This window comes from Plectropomus leopardus, chromosome 20 (assembly GCF_008729295.1).
Source record: "Plectropomus leopardus isolate mb chromosome 20, YSFRI_Pleo_2.0, whole genome shotgun sequence".
In the NCBI taxonomy this organism is placed as follows: Eukaryota; Metazoa; Chordata; class Actinopteri; order Perciformes; family Serranidae; genus Plectropomus; species Plectropomus leopardus.
Genome location: NC_056482.1, coordinates 8,460,734 through 8,483,232, shown reverse-complemented (window position 1 = coordinate 8,483,232; position 22,499 = coordinate 8,460,734). Strand labels below are relative to the sequence as shown.

Sequence of the window (22,499 nt, the reverse complement as noted above, 5' to 3'; positions counted from 1 at the left end):
TGAAAAATTGAAGATAAAACAAGTGTTGGGTTTAAATTATTGTTCAGTGCAGAATATGTGCATCTGATTTCTGTTCATCTCAAAAAGTCAAGAAAATATTGATAAATCCTGAGCTGCCAACCTCTGCATCCCAAAATCTCTAATCTTTATGTTCAATTTGCCAGAACCTACAACTGCAGAAACAAAATATACAGTCCAAGCTGAAACTCAGGATTTGTCAGTGACAATACAAATCATTAATGGTGTGATCTTAGTCCTTTTGTTTGGTGAATCTCTCTAACTCACTCTAATCAAGGGCAACACTGCAGGTGTGTTGGACCTGACCCAAATCCCTTCAGTCCGCCAAATTCGTTTGTTAACAATCTTGTCCCTGACTGCTATCGGAAAGCTTTCACAGCAAAATGAAAGCGCTCTTCTTACGAATAAAATGTCTGTGGCAGGAGGATGGAAATGTCACAGATGACGACAATTGTCACCTGCCGAACAGTAGGCACTCATATAATACAGTAGTAGACTGCAGTGCTGGAACATCGCAGCACAGACTGGACCTGCGTGGACACATCAGACCCCCGTAAAGCTGAAGGGGCGGTTATAAAGGAGTGTAAGGTCTGCATCAGAGCTGGGTGTCCTCTCTGATGTCTATGCTGGACTCGTGTCTCTCTTTCAGGCTGCTTCTGTGGACAGGAGGCTCCTCAGGGACATGAGCCAGAGGATCTGAACGAATCAAGTACCTGGGAAACACAGAGCAAGAGGGCAGATAGAAAAATGAGATAAGAATGTGCGTAAGTTGAAAGAGTTACCTCATGGGAACTCAGCATTTGGGCGCTTTCCTAAACCGATCCATACTCACTAACCCTTCAGTTCAAGAGTCACACTCTCAGCCACGAAGAAAGAACAGGAGCTCAATAAACTCTGAGTAAACTCTGAGATTCTCTTTCGCTTCTCTGTCATGAAGAGGAAACAGCCGTCGCCATGGATACTGCTAGGGGCCTTGCTGGCTCAGCTGTTGTGATAAAAAATTCATGTCTCCCAGTAATTGTATATTATTTCAAAATACAAGATAACAAAACTGGTGGCATCTGTTCTTTTGTAAAGAACTACAGTAAGTGATTTAGCGGCTCAAGCTGTAAACATTGACATATGATTAAGTATAAAGTTCTCCTGCTGAATCTGTTTTCAAATAATTGCCTATTTCCACATCCAGTAGACACAGGACAACATTATGATCAATTTAGTGTTGAGTGTCTGGTCATCCAACTCTTGTGAGCCCAATATTCGCTCTGCTTTTTGCTCTGTTTTGGTCTCCATCGACTCCTGAAGGAAATACCTGTTTTTTTAGTCACTAAATACTCCACTAAGATCACCAGCTAGTTGCAAACTGTATCTGTCTGCTATCTGGTGCTGAGAAGTTAGTGTACAAGTGAAAAAAAGGTTTATGAGTAACCCAAAACAGTAAAATTGCAGCCAAAACAATAACTGAAACATGTAAAAAAAAAAAAACAAAAACAAAAAAAAAAAAAAACAAAGCTGTGTAGAGCTGAGGGAAACATGAAGAAGAAGGAAGCCAACGCACAACTGTGAAAAACTGCAGTTCCTTGAATGGCCACTTGAGGCTGACTCCAAACTTTACAGAAATAAACACGTTTACAGCCTGGTACAACAACAGTTTTGGTCTGTACAGCTAATTTACCCCTTTATGCAATGAGATGTTTGTTCATTGGGCTCAACATACAATAGGCACTGTTCTACTCTGCCCACAGGGTGTTAACATCAGCTTTTTCTCCCTGTTGAAGTCAGCAAGACAGTACTGGTACACCAGGTCAGCACAGAGGCACAAGAGGGATCCTAATTAAAGACAATGCCTAAGATGTTAGCTAATCAGTATATTTCACAATTTCTCAACATTTTGTGGACCAAAAACAACTAAATGATCACTGAGAAAATCAGTGACAAATTGATTGAAAGTGAAAAAAATAGTTGCAGCCCTAGTCAGATTTACTCATCACACCTCTCATCCAAATATTGTAACTTCTAGCTCCAAAAAAACAACATAGTGATTGCCAAAAACTCGAAGCTTCAAAATAGGAATCCATAAACCAGTGGGTGACATCACAGAGGCTATGTCCATTTCTTTTATTCAGTCTGTGCTTTGTCATGACAAGCAATCCCATTTACATAGTCATTTTCTGAATTGATAATATAGAAATATCTATTAATGCAATTTTGAGTAAAGTAAAATATAATATATAGGATAATATGTAAAAGAGAGTTAAAGTGACAAAACAATGTTTATTGTTTCTGTCTGTGAAGAAAAACAAAACTGTGAAAGCAAACTGTTTTGCTTTGATTATCACCTGGATTCATTACTGACAAAATGCACACAGAAAAACAAAACACCCACAAATGAGACAGCTTTGACGAAGCCGAGAAATAAACAATAGCAGTGGTGACTCAAATTACACCAGATTACCAGTTGTACTAACCAACAGACAAGCCCACACACACAAGGTGTGCAACATAAAGGAGTAATTCTTACACGACGTCATTGAGCTCCAGCCTGGTGTCGGGAGACGGGTTAATCAGGACGTAGGACAGCGTGTTCTGGTGATCATTCTGCTCATCTTAAAAAGAAACATCATCCCAGTCAGCAAACTGGAAAAGTCTGCAGGACAATGTTACGTTCTTAATTTCTACCTGCAATAGTACCATTTATAAACTTTACCTTGTAAATATCCCAGGTTGACTCTGTTCATGACGTCACTGGCGGTCAGATTAGTTAGGTCTTCTGCACATAGAAGTTAAGTAAGAAACAGACAAATTTATAGGCAGAAGAAGACATTAAAGTTTGGAAAAGACAAGCTCTGAGCTGCTGGCAATGTCCATCCTCACCATATCCGGAGGTGGGAAGGCCCAGATGCCTCATGCGGTTTCGGACCAGCTCAGACAGCTCTTCCCTCTCAGAGCGCCGGTAGAGGTTGAGGCGCTGCTGAGCGATGCGCTGGGCGTGGTCCTTGCTCGACTCCCGGTTCACTCCTTGCCACCTCACACTTTTCTTACTCAATCGCCGTGCCCACTGCATGCTCTTCTTCCTCAGCAGGGGGTGGTCTGACTGATCATTGCTGCGAGACTCGTCTCCCTTGTCCTTGGTGTCCTCGCAGTCGTCAACGCTGACGGACACCTGCGACTGGGTTGGGGGGACAGGGGGTTATCTTTACGGTTCAGAACAAGGGTCCCACTGAATAATGTTTGAAGCTACACTATCAGCACAATTCTATTAATGACAATGACAGTCAGTCCACTTTAGTCCTGGATAGATCATCGGGAAATGTTGTATGGAAGTTTATGGTTGACTTTTGTTCCACATTGACTATCTCCACTGGAATAATCCCCACTTACTGTATGTCCTTTCCTGATATACTGAAGGTGACAAAACTGATGTTAATAATTATCTCCTTATCTCCAAATTGTAATTGGCTAAAATCTTGGAATCCCTCGTAAATAATCAGCTCAAATCTAATGTTTGTTTTCTGTGGTCAGTCTGTATCAGTCTGGATTTAGATCTTTGCACAGTTCTGTTTCTGTAACATCCCTGGTTGTAAATGACATTGCAGTAGTCGTGGTCAACAAAATTTGCAGTTTAAAGCATTCAATACTGTTGAACATTCATAACTTTAAGGAAACTTTCTTTTTGTAATTCCATTTTAACTGATTTACTTATTGTCTGTTTATCTCAACTTATTTTAGGTTTGTATATTGATTGTTTATACGTCTTTGTTCATATCCGCATCATTGAAAATGAGGATCTCCCTCAATTAATTCCCAGAAATTAAATAAATGTTTGAATGCATGGTCCCTGGCTGTTAAACCCTACTGACTTTGGACATCCCCTGAAGTTTTATCAGGTGCCACCAGCACGTCAAAGTTCCTATTTATACTTTAAATACTTTTGTCAGCTACTGAATAATTTGGCACAAACATTAACACAGAGATTCATGGTTCCCAGAGGATTATTCCTAATGACTTTGGTGATTGCTGACCTTTTTCCTTGCGCCTCAGTGAAGTTGACAGTTTTTTGGATTTGAGTAAAATGTTTCAACAACTATTGGCTAGATCACTGTGAAATTTGGTACACACATTCATGTTCCCCACATCATTCAGCAGTTACAAGCTTATTTGCAATAAACATGTTTTTGCATTTGAGATGGATATTTATACATGATGCAATATACAGTATTGTCTTAGAGATCTCACCTCAGAAGTCGAGAAAATGTGGGATTCTGTCCGATAGATCCCAATGGGAATTTCTGCACTGGAAGAGCAAAGTTTCTGGAACAGTCTCCCATAAGTGCTAATCCACAGATCTTCCTCTTTTACTTTCATCTGGAAAAAGAGACAAATAGATATACTATTAGTTATATAAACTGGAGTATGGCACTGCGTCAGAACATGTCTTTCTTTTTTTTTTTTTCTTAGAGGTATCGAACTTACAGCACAGAGGTATCCTGATCCTGGAGTGGTGTCCAGCCCCAGCAGCAGCCTTGCAATAAGTATCATGTAATCCTTCACAAAAGACTGAATGACACAAAAACAGGCTTATAACTTTATAATAAAAAACAGTGGGCAGAAGGAAACTTAGGTCAGTTTTCAATCAAAGACTGAACACAAGAGGGCACTTTAGCTTTATGCTGGTAACACTGCTGTTTCTTCAGGTGACACTGTTTTCTCTGCTGCTGTGAGACACATTCATTTCTTTCACCTGGCATTGAAAAGAGTAATTTGAGGTGCTTTGCTGTAGGTGTGTACCAACCTGATACAGCAGGGTATCCAGCATGCTGATACTGAACACTCTCCCCGCAGCGAAGGGTAGGCGAAACATGAAGGCCAAGTTGGAGCCTTTATCACGCTCTTTCTGTGGGGGAGAGCCGAGGAACACAACAAAACACTGCAATGATCAACAGCATTTAAAGGTCTGTCACTTTTCTGACAGCAAAGAAAGCCAGAAGGAAATGGCAAACATAATAATCGTGCAAAGACTGGCTACTGAAAAAAAAGACAGTCTTCTATATCAATACATGTTGATAATTCACACTACACAGTTCACTGTTAGCCCTCTTGTTACAGGGTTACCTTCTCCAGCTTGGAGAGGGCCAGTGAATAGCAGTCCTTTGCTCTGAACTGCATGAATCTCATGTTGGATGGATGAGTAAGCTCTGTGATAATGCTGAGACTGGGAAACAACCTGGAACGAGAGAGAAGGGTGTTACAAAAAAAAAAAATTAAATAATGCTGCCCGTCCAAATATGGTTTTCAATGAGTGCTCAGATAAATAAAATTATGTTATAAAATGAATGACCCTGACATGAATAATAGAGAACAAACAATACGATAAAAGCTCATATATTACCTGAACATCGTCTGTACATTGACAATCGTTTTGGCATCAGCCATGTAGTCCTCCTCGGCACTCATTGTACTCTCTTTATCCACAACAACCAAATTATCAGCGTAGATAATGCCACACTGCAGCAGGCTGTCCAGACTGAAACACACAAACAGCAACAAGGACAACAGCAGACAGTAATTTGTCTGGAACACACTGCTCATCCACTTAAATCTAAGAGAAAAAATTAACTCCTCTTCAATGAATTTTAATGAAAAGATAAATTAAATATGTAATACGATTAGAATGAAAAGCAGGAGGTTATATGACAGTCTTACTTGTCTATGGTCCCAGCCATGTAGTAGACCATAGGAAAACAGCAGATGGCCTCCAGAAAGTGATTATCTGGCCTGAAGGAAACAGAAGATATATGAGAGGGGAAATGAGTTCCATTTGGTTTTGTAATATCCTTTTTACTTTAAATCATACAATACAATTCTTAGTATGATTTGCCTTGAACATGAGCAAAAAACACAATGTTGCTTAAAGTTATGTAGTAAATTTTGTTAAGATTAATGCTTTTCTTTCGGTTTTGTATATTTGTTGATCGATGATGCGTTGTTTTATTTTTGGTGTTCGATCAAAAACTGGCAAATATTTGGCAAGACAATAGAAATCAGTTACTCACCCTGTGTTATATTGAATTCGTAAGGGGGAAATTTGTTTTTCTCACGTGCCTCCACAGAGAGTGGAGAATCCAAAAACAGAAAAAGTTTTTAATGAATTGAAGTCAAAGAGATCCACATTTCATTGATCTAATTTATTGTTTTTATGTCGTTTTGTTGATTGTTGAGAGTATGAGGATGCAAGACAAATTGCTGTGAAAACAGAGAGTAAGGTCTTGTCTTGTCTTGTCTTGTCTTGTCTTGTCTTGTCTTCTACTCAGTATGTCCCAAAAAGACAGCCTTTTCTGATGGGGAACTGAGCAAGCTCAGAAGTTAAACTTAACTGTGCTCTTTCCAAAGCCAGACTCCATTGACAGAAAAAGTAATTTTACTTCGCTAAACATGGGAGTTGCTGGTCAACCACTGCCTCAATCAGTACATTGCTTGTTTTGTGTGTGACTACGCTCAATCCAAAAAGCCCTTTAAGCACCAAAGTCACAAAACAACACTAACACACTAACTGATCGAGGCAGTGGTCGGCCAGCAGCTCCTTTGTTCAGTGAGGTAAAATAACTGTTTCAGAGCATCAACAAGCTTCACTTTTACTTCAGTTACCAGTCGGACAGGGCTGTCTGGGAAATACTGGGCATATATTATACAGCACAAGTCATGTGAGAGTTTGTAAACTGATGTTTTGGTATGATTAGCTGTTGTTATACGCTGACACCTATGACTTCAATTCATCAAGAATTTTCTCCAATTTTGGATTCTTCGTTCACTGGAGGCATGCAAGAAAGTTATTATCACGGAATCCAACATAACACGAGGTGAGTATTTGATATACAAATGGTCATTTGGGGGATGAAGTATTTCTTAAATATAAACACATAATGAAAGCAACTTCATATCTTCTTTAGGGATGTGAGTGTTTACTATGTGATAATGTACAGCAGTGAGTACTGGTGCTTTAGGAGCCTTGGTGTGCCTTTAGAGTCCCTCTGGTACTGTGCACACACACACACACACACACAGATTTAGTCTCTTCTTTACTGCCAGTCCATCACCACCACCACCCCTGACAGAACATTACTTTCTGCATCTGCCCAGTCCTGCTGACAAGAGACCCAAGGCTGTCGTAAGTGCTCGAAATGCGTATCCAAGTGTGTGGGTGTTTGTATTTGAGCATGTGCGACAGCGATAGGGAGGGAGGGAGCGAGAGCAGCACGGAGGGGGAGAGTTTATTGTTATGTGTGTTTCTATGAGAGTCCTCAGAGCTCGCATGTGGGGGTTGAAAAGGGAAACATCAGGGCTGTCGATGAAAGCCTGCTTGGTGTTCTCCAAAGAAATCATTTTCTTCATCTTTTTCTCCCCCTTGTAGCAATATATATCATTCAGGTTCAAGGCAGAGCAAGTTGCTATGGTTACTGTCTAGAGCTACCGAGCACAGCGTTTTTATTTTCTTTGTCGCTCAAAACACACCGTCACAGTGAGCAGCACCAGTAACCTAACATCAGGGCTGACAATGGAGTTCCACCTCCACAGCCTTGTCCTAAGTGCCGCGCTGACGTGAGCTTTTAGCATACATAATGTTTCCCAGCATGACACGGTGAAAGACAGAGTGACGGCTGAAAGGAAAGAAACGATTCGTGTGTTTCATACATCTATGTGTGTGTGTGTGTGAGTGTGTGAATGAGAACTCACGGGTTATCCAGCAGCAAGACAATAGGGTTGAGTTCTTTCCTGGGTCTGTAATAAGCTCTGAGAGGCACTATGAAGTTATAAAGACCGTTCCCTGCAGTCTCAGCAGACACAATGATCAGCTTGTTTTTAAAACCATAAGCCTTTGCATCCTCAAAGCTGTTGTGCCTGCAACCCTACATAAGGAACAACAAAAAAAAAAAACCAACAACAGGTATTTTAGGTTTGCTTTTGTGATGTGAAGGACAGAGAGAGGAGGGAAGGAATGATGGAGGCAGTAAGTAATTGAGTGACTAAGTTGGAAGTGCGACTGCCCACCTGGTCCAGTCGTAGGCAGCAAAACGGGGCTTTCTCAGCCAACAGATGGCACAAGGTGGGCGAGCTCCCGATGTACGGAGAGTTAAGGGGATAACCTTTCACGTACCTGCAAACAAATCCAAAAAGCATGAATGACACATTTCACGAAAACAAACTGTCAGGCTTTCTTGTCAATTGTTATGCTAACAAAACAAACAAACAAACAAACAAAAAACACAGAACAGATTACAAAATACCCTGGTTGGTATAGAAACTCAGTTGGATCATGTTTGATTGTTTTTGTTTTATGTGCTTAATTTGCATCTTGAAGGTTTATCATATATTAAATGACTGTGATTTTCAATTATTTTAGGCTTAGCCAGAAATGCAACAGCATTAATTAAATTAAATGACTGTCTGTAGAACTAACAGCAAGTTTGACAATTAAAGACCAAAAGTAAAGTAAATGTTGTGCACAAAAGGGCCCTCCTGTAAACGCTTTCCAATCAATTCAATTTTATTTATAAAGCCTAACTCGCTTATCACAATTATATATATTGTACTATATTATAGGATTTTACTACACATTAATTAGTAGTGTGTTAGTTAATGTTGCAGTTTGCTGAAATGGAGCTCATTTGAATCACTCTACATTTTAATGTACAACGATGCATCATTTATACACTGATCTTGTGTTGTGTGTAAAATCTTAAAATTAATAGAAACAAAAGCTGTTAAGTACATGTAGTGGACTAAAAACACAATATTTTCCTTTGGGCTCGATCAAAGTGTGAGTAAAAAGTAAAATACTGTATGATAAAAATAACCAAGTAAAGAACAAGAACATCAAATTTGTACTTTCCAGCACTGGAAGACACAGAGAACCTAAATGTAAAGGTCATTGACTTTTAAACGTAGTGTTTAGCACAGGAAATCTAGCTAGACTTGAGCGGTATCAAGACATTACAATATACCAGGATTTTTAGAAATCAAGAAGGTATGATTTTCCGTACCATGAAACATATGCTCCTCTGTCTGTTAAACTGATACAGTGATGCTGTATTGAGGCGATGCAGCGTAGTGCACAGCACCACCAGAGGTCAGTCTCTCCTCACAGGGCTGAGAAACAAGGCGACTGTAAGTGGTACAGGACTCGAATTGCTACATGTGGCGTTGTCTTGAGATGACTTCTTCCAACTACAAAATAGCCGCATGATTTTACTCAACACCGTTCAGCTAACTGATGTGTCAGGGTCCACTGCTACAACAAGAGTCATTAGTTCCTCCATCAAGAAAAGCACTTATTTTTCATCTATTAGTTGTACATATTTAAACCCAGCAAGACTTGACTAAGTAGGCTAACTGCATATTAGAGATACAGGACTGTACATGTGACAGTGATTTTTATCACCAGTAGCTCAGCTTTTTAGTTTTGTCTGTTTGTTTTTACAAAAAAAACATTATGTACTGTATACCTTGGTGAAATATCAGGAAGGTATAAAATATAAAGTAGATACCGCCCAAGGCAACTTCTACATGAGTAATATTTAAGTCAGGTAACTTCCGTTTAGAAGTTCTGCAGCAGAAGTGAATATTTCTTCCTTTGCTGTTCCTGCTTCTGTTTAGCTTTTTAAACACAGAGAAACAGAAACCTTACTCAGTAGGTGAATGGCCTTTCTCATCTGTGAACACAGAGTCATCTTCTGATTGGTCACTGAGGAGGTCACATGGCAGAATCGAGGAAGAGTCGGCGATCTCCTGAACTGGAGCGATGCTCGGCCGGCGGCCCCCCGTTCCGTTTACGGTAGGTGGGACCAGTTTAGCACCTGAGGCATCAGGCGGACTGGTATTCTGAAGGTCTATGGCAACAGTGCCTGTAAATAATAATCACCTGAGCTTTAAATCACACATAAGGAAGCAGCTTCTCCACAGTCAATCCAAATTCATCCAGTGTTTTTTCATCAACAAGAGCAGTTTATGATACTGTCTCACCCATGCTAGCGATGATGCTGTGCACTGGGAGCTGTGAGGGTCCTTCAAATAGTCCCCCGCCAGTGCGGCCCTTCCTCTCCTCCTGGTTGAAGATGAAGGCGGAGTTCTCCTCCTTGGTGATGTTGATGTAGTAGCAGGTGTCTGTGGCAGCCATGATGTGGCGCGGGCCAGGGTTCAGGAGGATGCTCTTGTTGTCTTCCCTCTTTATACCGATCAGACACACGCCGTACCTGCATGTCACACACCTGCTGTTAGCATATATTGAAGAAAATATCTGACGACAGGATCTAATCATTGCATGTAAAGCTATAAAGATATGAGACTTCACAGCTTAGAATTGATATTTGAGGCTTAAAAAGAATTATTTGACATTTTGGGAAATACACTATTAATCACTTTCCAAAGAGTTGGCTTTGTTTAGCTCAGAATAAAGACGGGAGACAGGAGGAGACAGCTCGTCTGTCAACCACCGAGCAGCACCTCTAAAGCTCACTAACGTTCATGTTATTAATTATTATGCCTGGAGGCCACCTTTATGACATGAGGACAGGGGGATCATACCTAGTCAAGTTACCAAGTTTATGTTTTCTTAGTTTTCATTATTAGTTGCATTTCCTGCTTTATTTTGTTAAATACCTCTTGTTTCAGACCCCCACTTCCTGCCCCTTGTGTGTTTTCCCTCTTCTGTGATTGTCTTCCCCGCCCATATGTGTGTTTCACCTGTGCCTAATTATCTCCACCTCCCTGGTGTATTTAATCAGTGAGCTCCCTGCTCCCTGTGTCACTTTGTCTCCGTCCTTTGTGTTCAGAGCTCCAGCATTCTTGCTTGTGTTAGTTTTCCTGGTAAATTCAGATCCTTGCTTGTGTTTCTTGATCTCGCCTTTTGTCTAACCCTTTCTGGCTTGTTTGACTGTCTACCTGCCTTTACTTGCAAAGTATTTTTGTAAGTGAAGATTTTTTATTTTTCCACTGAATCTGCCCACCGAGTCCTTCTCCCTGTGAACCAGTCTTGTCAAGAGGACAGTTAATAAACACGCATAAATACTATTTATCCAGTTAAACAGTATAATCAATGAATTGCCTGTTTCTAACCTTTCAAAGTGTGCTGTCCTTTGTCTGTTGACAGAGGTCAGAGGGGCCCTCCGCTGGCACTATTTTTTGATAAACAAGCTCTATTTTGGTGCATTTTTCCATGTACTAAAGCACCTTATTTAATTAATTATTTTTAAATGTCAGTTTAATTATCAAAAAATGCTTGTTGGGCAACCTGGACAAAAACCCTTCCAGTATAATCAAAAAGTTAGATGTTCCTTTTGCATATATTTATCTGTTGAAAAAAAAGTAAAAAATTATAGTGCACTGCTGGTGATACAGGGGCAAACAGACAGTGATTACCAACCCATGTAAATGTCTTGGTATAATTTCATTTCTGAACTTGTCAGCATTTGAAGGAGATGCTTTAGCTCACATGTGAACTCACTTCTTGTGGGCATGAAAAGAGGCGTAGGTAAAGCTTTTGCCGTTATATTCTCCAAAGAACTTGCTGTCACACACTCGGATGTGGTAGACCTCGTTGCCAGAGCAACATCCGTACATCCTCTGCCACTGCTCCGGAGACTGTTGTCCTTCCCTGCATTCATTCAGGGAAAACACAAACATACTTGTTAGAAATTCACCATACATGCTTATGTACAATCAGTCAAGATTAGTCATTATCGTTATTTGCAGAATTCTCTACCCACATCCTTTCAGACCTCTCGGGGTCTCCTTCCCTCGCCCTGAGTCTCCTGGACTCTCTGGTGACAGCTCGATGCAGGCGTCACTCACTGTCTCTAATTTGCCCTTCGTAATGACTTCCGGTAATTATGGTAATTGCTCAGGTAATGAGCTGCGAGAGGTGCTCACAACAACCCTGAGGTAGCATTTTACATACTTGCTTCTTAGTACGTGTATTTCCCACCTCCTGGCTTCCATACTATAACTTAATGTAAGAGACAAAACAGTTCTCTGATTATTATCAATATCTCCTGGTCCCTTTTAAAAAATTTTCCACTGAACTTCCTTTTAGAGACATGAGCTGTGTCTCTAAAATCACCTTGTGTACTCAAAGACACCCACAATGCAAAGATACTCATAAAACAGACGTTTGCATAAACATACTCAGTCAGACAACTATAATACACATTCATGCACATTTTTTTGTATTAATGTTTGCAATGTCAGACCCTGTTCACTTTTGTATAATAAAAAAAAACCCCACAAAGCTTCACTTTCTAAAGAGTTGTCAGGAACACAGTAAGTGCTGTAGCCCACTGATTCCCCTTTAATGCAGTTTCGCTCAGCTGTATTGGCATCAGCTTTTAGAAGTGAACCGTTTCCATGCTGTGAAAAATCATTTTCCACCGGAGAGCTTTTCACACTGTTTTACAGAGAACACATCCTAAAAAATCCATTTAGGTGCCGCCTGTTCTCTTTCTTTTTGTGCTTTGATGCACTCTCTTTACTTCCTGCTGTTTCCCACAGTGAACTTTTGTCTTTCACCTCTCTGTGCCAGCTCCATTGAAACTATGTATGCAGACATGAACATGTGAAGAAATATGAACTTTGCAGTCACACTAAGCAGAAATCAAAAGGCCTGTGGAGGCCCCTGGTTATGCAAGTAGACTGACCGTCCGCGGGAGGTGTGGACAAGAAGCGTGACCAAGGTGGAGGTGGCTGGACACACACAGTTGAGAGCCAGCATGGCATATTTAAACTCCTCCTCACACACAACATGATCTGGAAAGGAAAAAGTGAGCGGATCAGAAGGGCTAAGCAAAGAGAAGTTATATCTCATCTGTTGCCAGGAAAGGTGCTTTTAAAAATGGGAAACAATTTTGGAAAAGGAATAGTTTGACATTTTGGAAGATATGCTTATTTGCTCTCTGTTCAATTTGTCAAGGTTATGAATACCTCTCTCTTATCCATCCATTAAAGAAGAACTTCATTGCTATAAAGATGGTCTTTTCAGAAAGATCGTCTTTCAATAGAAAGACTCAAATACTTTTGATTTGGGTGGTATGTGACAAGAGAAAAAAGGGCTGCAGCATTCACTCAGGAGGTAGAAAACAACTATCAGAATGAGCTGCGCTGCACTGGACCAAAAAACACTAGGTGGCGTAATGTGTGCTTGGCCATTTTGACAGAGGAAACAATATGGGGGCCAGCTGGTAACAAACAATATTGGATTCCAGTTGAACAGAAAGTTAAAATCTTTCATAAAACATTTTAAGACAAGAAACTTGAAATGCCGTAACAGCACTGTTTAGTTTTATTGTTTGATCTCAGTTTTTCCAGTTTTACAATACAGGAAACCGTATGGCACCCACTTTCTAGTATTACGGTTTGATCGGAGTTTGGTCTGTGTTTGAGATGCAGATGCAGCTTTCTCTCTTGTTATGCTTCTATACTCTTTGTGTCCGTGGTGGCGGGCATACGAAAATGCCTCAGTGCAATCTGTAGTTCGGGCAAAAAGAGCCAGCAAAATTCTGAGCTCAGAGCGCTCACTGACACATACTACCCATGAAGTTATGCTACAAAGCTGGTTGAAAATTGGCGAAATATCCCTGTAAGTATGAAGCTAGCCAGAATAGTCAATTTCCCTTTTCAAGGATCAATAAAGTTTTATGTTATCTTAAGCCTGACTCGCTATCTCTGATATTTTTGACAGAGTCAAGCTAGCTGTTTTTCTCTGTTTCCAATATTCATGCTATGCTAAGCTAATTAGCTCCTGGCTCTAGCAGCATATTTAATCCTGATTATTTTTAACCATATAGGGGCAGTGGAACAAGCTAAAAACAACGCTGTGACATTATTGCCTTTTAATTCATACAGCGTCGGGCACATAGCATTGAGGCTGAGTCCCTGGTTCGAATCCACTCCCTCTGCTGCATGTAATTGCTTCTTTCTGCCTATCAAATAAAGAGCATCATTAACAGTCATTTGCAGTCGTGGTTTTGGAAACCTGACGTATCTGATAAAGTTCAACATTCTCTTCTTTTGACTGTTTTCATCTCCTGAGGGAATTATCTGACTCTTCACCTGATAAGAGCTCCACTACTTTCACCAGTTAGTCATTAACTGTGTCATTCAGACAAAAAAAGCCTCCATAAGAGCAATGAGAGTGAACAGAAAATGGCATTGAAAAGAATAAAAACTGAAAAGACGCCATGAGGCTGCTGTAACGGACAGACATAAGAGTGGAATAGATTTTCTCATCTAACTCTCGGCCCAAAAGCTAATAAGCGTTTCACCGACAGTTTGGAAACTCTCACCTGCAAACTTCACATGGAACTTATTTTCAGGTTTTAGTATCTGGACATAAAGGGGGCAATTTGGAGCAAAGTCTTTTACCGCCCAGGCTCTCAGGATGGTCTGATGGTCCTGAGGGAAAACAAAGTTGATGCATTTTCAAAGTAATCTCCTTTAATGAAATGGTGATTCTCTTCATGACTGACAGCATTAATGACTTGAGTTTTTGTAAACAGTTGAACTCATGATAGGAAAAAAGGTATGGCATTTATTAATTGTTTTTCTTACCGCAGCCATGCGATCCACCTCGTTACGACTGCTTAGGATGAAACAAGCCTCTGCGTCGTCCATTCTGCAGCAGTGAGACAATTTGACAAAAAAAAACACAACAAAATCAAAATGCATGAAAAACAAAATACTCAAATACAAAAAAAAAATCATAAATTCTGCCACATAAAAAGCGTGAATCAATGAAATGGCCTTTGACCAGTCAGGGGCGGTAACAATGTCCTCTGATTTAATATCTAATTTAACTTTGTCTGCAGACAAACACACAAAGAGCAACCTGAGATGCTCTGCACTGTATATCTGCCGTGAATGTGGAGCTGTTTTTGCATATGATTAACACAGCCAGGAGAGTGCAGAATGCAAAACAAGTGTGGGAGGATTTGAAACAGTGCCAGATGCAGGATGTAAGCGCGACACACACACACACACCCAGTCCTCTACTTCTAATTGCTCTATCACAACCCTGGCAAATGTTTACAGTGGAGTTATATAACCGATTTATAGAAGTAATACTTTGGTGTTTGATGTAAAGTGCTCCATACATTTTGATGCGTAGGACTGTTGTGTGTTTTTGACAGGGGGTTTTCTAACAGCAGAGATATCCTTCAGATATTAACTGTGATGAGTAAACTGGTGTGTGTGTGTGTGTGTGTGTGTGTGTGTGTAAAATCAGTTAGATTTTTCCCTTTAAGCTTGGCTCTGTAAAGTAGTCTTTGAGACGTGATTAACGTTACGAAAATAAACTTGACGCACAGATTGACAGCAGGTCTTTCAGTCCTTTCATCCATGTTAAAATTTTCACTTTCATGACTCAAAATGATCAGAAGAATGTGAGACGGATCATGATTGCTTTCCGCAGAGAAAGTGGTACTTTTAAGAGCCGAGTCTCAAAAGAAAATGGGTATAGCTTGAATGAATAATTACAATGTTGTCTAAGTTGGAGGCAACACAATAGCTCTGTCAAGTCTATTTACTGAGAGAGACATGAGAGAATATTTGGGCAGCATTTAGGAATGGAGGGACAATAGAGGTTCACATCCCACTGATGGTTTGCAGCAATTATTTATACCTGCCTAAAATGCAAAAATATAAAAGCATCCAGCAGAAAATTTGATCTGCGACAAAGCTTTGCAGCAAGTGCAGGTGCATGCTGCAAGGTGGGAGATTGACGATCAAAGGAATCCATGAAGTTATTTGCCTGAGGCACCAGGAATATCAATCAATATTGCACTTAAGAAAACATCTCACACTTGATCCTCCTCTCCAATAAACGCTGCAGACACTGTCCAGGCCAAACACTAAAATCTATTATCCTTCCAGCCTATTGGTAACAGAATGAGATGATATGATCACTGGATGAGTTCACCTTTGACATGCAGGTGCGTGACTTACTTGGCTCTAAGCAGGTCCTGGTCTTTGAGAACAGATCCCTGCAGATAGATGACCCTTTGAGACCACAGAGGGATCTGCAACACTCTGCGCACCTGGAGGTCCATTTCACTCGGGCACAGTATCACCACATAATAATCCTTAAAGATTACACAAGAGCGTCTTTAGTATCTACTGTGGAATGCAAGGAAAACCATATAGAAGACATCTTTTTTAAATCAGGGGGCGTTTTCCCTTTCAACATCCTGAGAAAAGCACCATGCAGATCATTATCACAACCTATATGAGTACTGCTGTGAATAAAAAAACTGTACCTGCAGTCTGGGATGGGCGTAAAATTCATTGAGAAAATCCATGAGCAGGTCTATCTTCAGTGAGCTGACGCACAGCACCACATGTTTCTCTGTCTGCGCTCTGTGTCGACTGTAATTCCCTCCAGACTTTTGTCTCTCCATCCACAGGTACATCAATTCCTCAAACTGACACACACACACAAAAGCTAATTTTTGAACTTGCAACATTCAAAAGTTGTCAAAGATTATTTCAGCGTCTTCATACCTGCAGAGGAAGCACCACCAGAGCCACACAGATCATGATGACCACCAGTAGCTGGGAGGGCCATATGCGGGGAGTGACGTCTCCAAAGCCCACGGTGGAGAAGGTGACGATGCAGAAGTAGAAGGAGTTAAAGAGGGAGAGATTTTTGCCCGCTCGCTCCAGGTGCTGGATTCCACATGTGCTGTGTAGAACAATTCAGATAAACCACGTATACAAACAAACACACTACCAGCATTTATGACTTCCACTTATTATTCACACAATGCAGAATTAGGCTAAGTATGATAGAAAAAATGAAAATACCTTATTATAATGCTTCACAAAAAGAAAAGAAAATCTTTATTCTGAACTTCTAATCACTTTGTTAAAAAAGAAAAAGAAAAAAATCACTTCCATGTATGAGAAGCTGGAAACAGCATTTTTTGCCATGTTTGCATGAAAAATTACTACCAAAAAAATTGCCAATTATTGCTCTGTTAATCGAATCAATTGGATGACTAATTGTTGGGGCAATAATTAAAAGAAAATACACATACAGATGTTTTAATTACACTACAGAATGACAGAAGGATCTTACAAAGAGCTAATAAAAACCCTTGAAGAAGCAGCCTCACCCAGTGAAGACCAGGCAGAGCAGGGTGCAGATGAGAATGAGGACCTGATTGAACATGGCAGAGTTGGTCCTCTGGATCGCTCTGTGGACATCATTCTACACAATAGCCAAAACACACTTTAACATTTGAAGCTAAAAACCTTGCTTATATAAAACACAAATATCACATAAGACATAATCAGTCTTGAAATTTATTGCAAATAGAGATGACATTACGATTCTCCTCCTGCTGCATGCAGCTGATCAGCATGAAATACAGGACAACATGATAAAAAGCAGAGATGATTGCAAAAGAAACCCCCCAGTGGAGAACCTGCGGGGTGCGCACAATCAGAGCAGAACCAAAGCAGGAGAAATCTGCTGTTGTCAAAAGCAGCTGCAGTACGACTCTGAGCATAAAGACATAAAGTCGACTCACAATCCAATGACTTAACGACTTAACAAAGTCATTAAGATGTTGATTACAAACAAGTCATTAACAGAAACAATTGCGTTAATGCTTTTCACTCACGATCATGTTCTCCAGCGCACACTTGGCCAGCCAGCAGTTGAGAAACACAGGAATGAAGATGTTTCTTATTGAGGGCCAGAAGATCTGAAGTGAGACATTTCAGCTTTCAGTGACAGATAACAATTCTTTCAGTTTCATTTAAACATTTCTCCAAGCGGGTCAGCCACACATCATAATCAAGTGTAGGGGAGACCAGGGTTGGTTGGCACACTTTTTACTCTGCTGTATTTCTCTGGCTTAATCTATGTTAGAATATTCCAACCAGCTAGAAATGAAAGGTTAAGGTCTCAGCTATAAATATGATTTCATGTACACAAATATTTTCTAAACTTAGAGGATCCAGAATGAAAGTCGTGCTGTGCATTTGTGCCAACAAGCAGCCCCATCCGAAGGTTATAGCTGGCTACAAAAAAGTGAAGCAACCAACAGAAACAATTTGAAAATTTTCTTAGAACGAGAATCAGAAAACATGAAAATGTAATAGTATATCTGCTCATTTAAGAAGAAAAAACAACAACAAACAAACAACATGTTTAGGGCAATGCACCAGTAGCAGTGTCTAACTACTTTTGGCACTGACCATTCAAAATTATAGCCTAGTAATTCCCTAAGAATATAAATACTGTTTTTCATCTTTCAACAATCTTACAATTGGTTGACGTATGTGCCAACCAATTGTTCTGACTTGTGCCAACTTTGATACTATAAAACTAAAATGTTAGCCTCACCTTAAAAGTTAGTGACTTTTTTATTGACTTTACCGTGATGATGAAGGGAACTGTGTTGATCATCTCCAGAAGAAAGGACACCTGGAATATCTGCTCCCAAATGTTCCCCTAATATAAAAAAATAACAAACTATGCACAGACTTCTTTTTTTATTACAGTTTTTACCTGTAAGCACACAATAGACAGTGAGTCACTGCATCTTAATTGTAGTCTGTCACTTTCCATGACCACTTAATCCTTCACCTCATCCAGATCCTGTAATTGCCGTCTATCCTTAATGTAGCTGTGACAAATGACTTGGGCTAATTACACCACTTATGGATTGTCAATCTCACAGACTGTAAGTGACTAATTGCACAGACTGTATTACTGACGTGCTTCAAGTCTGTCTGTGTTGATGTTGTGTGAGTGTGTGTGTGTGTGTGTGTGTGTTTTACCTTGTAGCTCAGGTACATCAGTAACATAGTCTCCAGGAAACTAATGATGGCTACAATCACCTGCACAAACCAAAAGAGGAAATAATAAACACAAGCTCATAAATCATTTACAACATAACGAACATTTCAGAAATAATCCTGAATGAAACCCACAGTGTTTTCATATTCACTTAGATGATAAGCATCTGTGGTTTAGATTAGGTGATTAAATATTTGATCATTTCATATACAAAAGGTTTGCTGGTTTAAATTAAATATCATTTTTCTCTGTAAATGTTTTGTTATGACTCACTTGAATGGCCCAGACAGCAACTTTTCTATCCACCCAGAAGATCAGCTCCCTGTCAGACAGAGCGCACAACAGCAACTCTCTATTAACAGCCCTTTAAGCATTGTTTGCTGTTTTTATACCAGCAGTGAGAATTAAATAAAATGAAATTAACAATCTAGATTGTTTTGGTGTGAATTGCCAAGTGTTGGAGATATATGCCGTAGAAATGTCTGCATTTTCTCAATTATAATGAAGCTAGATGGGACTCGATTTGTGGTGCTCAGAGCGCCAAAAACTACATTTGAAAAACTCAACAGTGCAGATGCTAAGCCAATATCTCCAACACTCGGCCCCTATTGCTATCTAGTTCCATTATATATACATATTTATATATACTCTGTATATATAATAAACACTGTATCTCTACAGCCGATATCTCCAACACTTGGCAATATTTGATATGGGGAGAACTGTCCCTTTAATCGAGTCAGCAATAATAGATGTGACAGTGTCCAATCAACATATCTAACATAGATCTCATGCCAGGTTAAGTGATTAGAGAAATAACATGAAGGAAATAACACGCAGAAATGTGGCTCTTACATGAAACTACATAGTACATTTCCCCTAATTTGACCCTGTTAACAGAAATCACACCTTCTGCTGCTCACCAGTTAATCTCTCTGTCCTGAACTGATCCGTTCCACAAGCAGTCGACACTGCGGAATAATGATGAACAAAGAAAGAATGAAAAATTAATGAATGTAGGAAGTAAAGTTATTTTTACTGACACACTTTGAGCAGTTTCTTTCATTAGATTTCATAACGATCAGTCTGTTACATCTTCATCCACGCCTCTGTGAAACTTATAAACTGAATGTCTTCTAATTTTTTGTGTTAAACACAAAACTGAAATGCTAAATAAAGACAAAAGTTTCAAGATGTTTGGCTGCTTGACGGTTATGCGTCTCAGAGCACAAACTATTTGTTTATCGTTTTTATAATCTATCATTTGTTGTGTACATTAGTGCTTCTGTTGACAAAAGGACAGACCATTTATTGTTGCCACTGGGAGCGTTTTGCTGTCCGGTACTGTGGCTGGCGCTGGCGCTCTGACCCGGGTTATCTGTCACCACTCGGATGATGTACAGCAGGCAGGTGAGCAGCTTCAGGGAGAAGTTGAACACACGGATTCGAAGGCCTAAAGGCGAGAGAGTGACTTGCAACAAACAGTGCAGCAAAAATGTGTTTTTTGGGGATTCATAAGCAACAATAGTGTGTAAAGTGTGTGTGTAGTATTACAGTAAACTCGGCACAGTGCTAATTATCTAAGCAAGACAGGCTCCTCTATATGCATCTGGGGCTCACCAGGCACACATTTGTCAGTATTGCTTTTGCTATGTTGAGCTATAATGGATCCTTTCAATTACGCAACAGCCAATTTAGGGCCGTGAGAAGATGACCTGCGCCATCCACTTACTTGATCTTTGGTTTTTGATGAAGAACAACTTCAGACGCTCCTTGAAGGTGTTTTCATTTACATAAAACTCCACCTGCACCCTGACAGGGACAAGAAGGAGAGGAACCGTCACCAGAGAATCAGCTGCAAAAAGAGCCATGTAGATGTTTTTCTGAGCAGAGTTTTAAAGTATGACATTTTGCACAGCATGAATATTCATCACGTTGTTTTTCTAATCATCTGCCCGAGGCAAGTTTGATAATTATCTGTGTCTGATTTTGTTTCCCACTTAGGGTTACTGTAGGACACACAGCTCACATTTAATGAGACAAAGAGCAGCTGTTACAGTATGGAGGTTAATTTCACCCTGAATTAAAATTAAAAAGGGAAAAATGGAAAATCAAAGGAGAAAATGGTGCACACACATTGTTACCCAGGATAATCAGACCATGATTGGGTTAAAACAGAAAAAGCAATATTAATATTGAAATGTCAAATTGATATTGTGAAATAACAACTTTTTAACTTCAGACCACACCTCCATATTCACATAAAACTTGAAAAGACAAATTAAGTGTTTAGGTGTTAAATGGAAAATGAAAAAGGTTAGATGTGGAAAAAAGAAAAGAAAATTAAAGAAAAACAACACATAATCTTTGTATCTCAATAATACATTTTCTATTTCAAATGCTCTAATATGTTTTAATTTTCCTTTTTTTATATTACCATTGGCATGAGTTTTTTTTTTTTTCATTTCAGGATTTTAAATTCTACTTTTATTTTCTTTTTATTTATTTATTTTTCATCCAATTTATTTTTATTTTCCTTCCCTTTCTTTTCGACATCTAGATACTGTCTGATTTAAATTTTAAGTCTGGGCAACATTGTCCTCGGCATTAAAAAAAGATTATACCCTCACAACCTGTCAGTACTTTATCACTATTTATGCAAGTGTGGGTATTTTCAGACAAAAACAATATACTGAAAATTACAATCATTTTTACGCTTTTTGCTTTCATGCAATTACAGAATAAACTGTGAAGCAACTGAACACAAACATCCCTGTTGGAATAAAGAATAACACTGAAATGGAGATTTGATTAAAGTTTTTTTGGGGAGGGGGTGGGGGGGTGTCAGGTGTAGGCAATTGGGAGTAAATCTCTTCTGTGTAATGTACCATTGCAAAACAATGGCACATGTTGGATTTTTAATCTGTAAAACAGAGCAAAGCACAGAAGGAGAGCCAACCAGAGAGAATAAGCTTAACTCAGCAGGTATCTTGGCAACACACTGAAAATCTTTACACCATTATAATCTTCACAGCACTACCTGCAGAGGAGAGTGCAGACAAATGAACATGGGAAGACGAGTGCGAGCATAAGAGATTAGAAGAATTTGAGGAAGGTTGAAAGCTTGTGATCTTGCTGTTGCAGCAATCCCAAAGTTCAGTCTACTGCTGAAAGCTTCACGGTGGGAAGGAAAAGGCAGCGTGGGTTGTACCATGCAAGGACATCCTCCGGTGTGCACCACTACAATTATTTCAGGTCAGCACGACAATAAAGCTACACCACAGAGTGGAGAAACCCTTCTAGAGATGAAACCGATAAAACTGAAAGAGAAATCCTCTGCGCTGAGACCTGAGAACAGCTGTCACATCTGGCCAGCAGCAGGGCAGAGATGGGCTCTGGAGGCAAAGGCACTTCAACCGAGAGCTGACTGTCATGTATGAGGGTCCTAGAGATTGCTCTCTGTCTGTGTCTCACCCTGCAATCCACCCACCCACCCACACCCCCCCCCACACACACACACAATGGTGAAGTAATGATCCTTAATCAGCTCCTGTTGAGCGCACAATTACTAGCAGAAGAGGTCTGACATTAGTCATACTGCGATGTCACATTGGAGTTGCAGGCAATAAGGTGC

At 39.9% G+C, this 22,499-nt stretch overlaps 1 protein-coding gene across 1 annotated transcript in view; it reads right to left on the bottom strand.

Annotated features, from left to right (window-relative positions):
* Positions 1-248: 248 nt before the first annotated feature.
* Positions 249-22,499, bottom strand: part of kcnt1a (potassium sodium-activated channel subfamily T member 1a) — a 31,006-nt gene continuing 8,755 nt past the window's right edge. The window contains exons 3-31 of the mRNA XM_042509187.1: positions 20,598-20,677; positions 20,171-20,318; positions 19,789-19,836; positions 19,139-19,187; positions 18,847-18,906; positions 18,443-18,517; positions 17,682-17,765; positions 17,172-17,266; positions 16,558-16,738; positions 16,314-16,478; positions 16,003-16,139; positions 14,611-14,674; positions 14,346-14,454; positions 12,702-12,810; positions 11,513-11,662; positions 10,033-10,262; positions 9,698-9,914; positions 8,062-8,167; positions 7,747-7,919; positions 5,719-5,790; positions 5,405-5,539; positions 5,128-5,239; positions 4,808-4,909; positions 4,489-4,572; positions 4,252-4,380; positions 2,890-3,184; positions 2,723-2,785; positions 2,537-2,621; positions 249-731 (exon numbers count right to left, since the gene is read on the bottom strand). Coding sequence (XP_042365121.1) covers positions 614-731; positions 2,537-2,621; positions 2,723-2,785; positions 2,890-3,184; positions 4,252-4,380; positions 4,489-4,572; positions 4,808-4,909; positions 5,128-5,239; positions 5,405-5,539; positions 5,719-5,790; positions 7,747-7,919; positions 8,062-8,167; positions 9,698-9,914; positions 10,033-10,262; positions 11,513-11,662; positions 12,702-12,810; positions 14,346-14,454; positions 14,611-14,674; positions 16,003-16,139; positions 16,314-16,478; positions 16,558-16,738; positions 17,172-17,266; positions 17,682-17,765; positions 18,443-18,517; positions 18,847-18,906; positions 19,139-19,187; positions 19,789-19,836; positions 20,171-20,318; positions 20,598-20,677 — 3,475 coding nt within the window. The 3' untranslated portion in view covers positions 249-613. The remainder of the gene's footprint in view (positions 732-2,536; positions 2,622-2,722; positions 2,786-2,889; positions 3,185-4,251; positions 4,381-4,488; positions 4,573-4,807; positions 4,910-5,127; positions 5,240-5,404; positions 5,540-5,718; positions 5,791-7,746; positions 7,920-8,061; positions 8,168-9,697; positions 9,915-10,032; positions 10,263-11,512; positions 11,663-12,701; positions 12,811-14,345; positions 14,455-14,610; positions 14,675-16,002; positions 16,140-16,313; positions 16,479-16,557; positions 16,739-17,171; positions 17,267-17,681; positions 17,766-18,442; positions 18,518-18,846; positions 18,907-19,138; positions 19,188-19,788; positions 19,837-20,170; positions 20,319-20,597; positions 20,678-22,499) is intronic.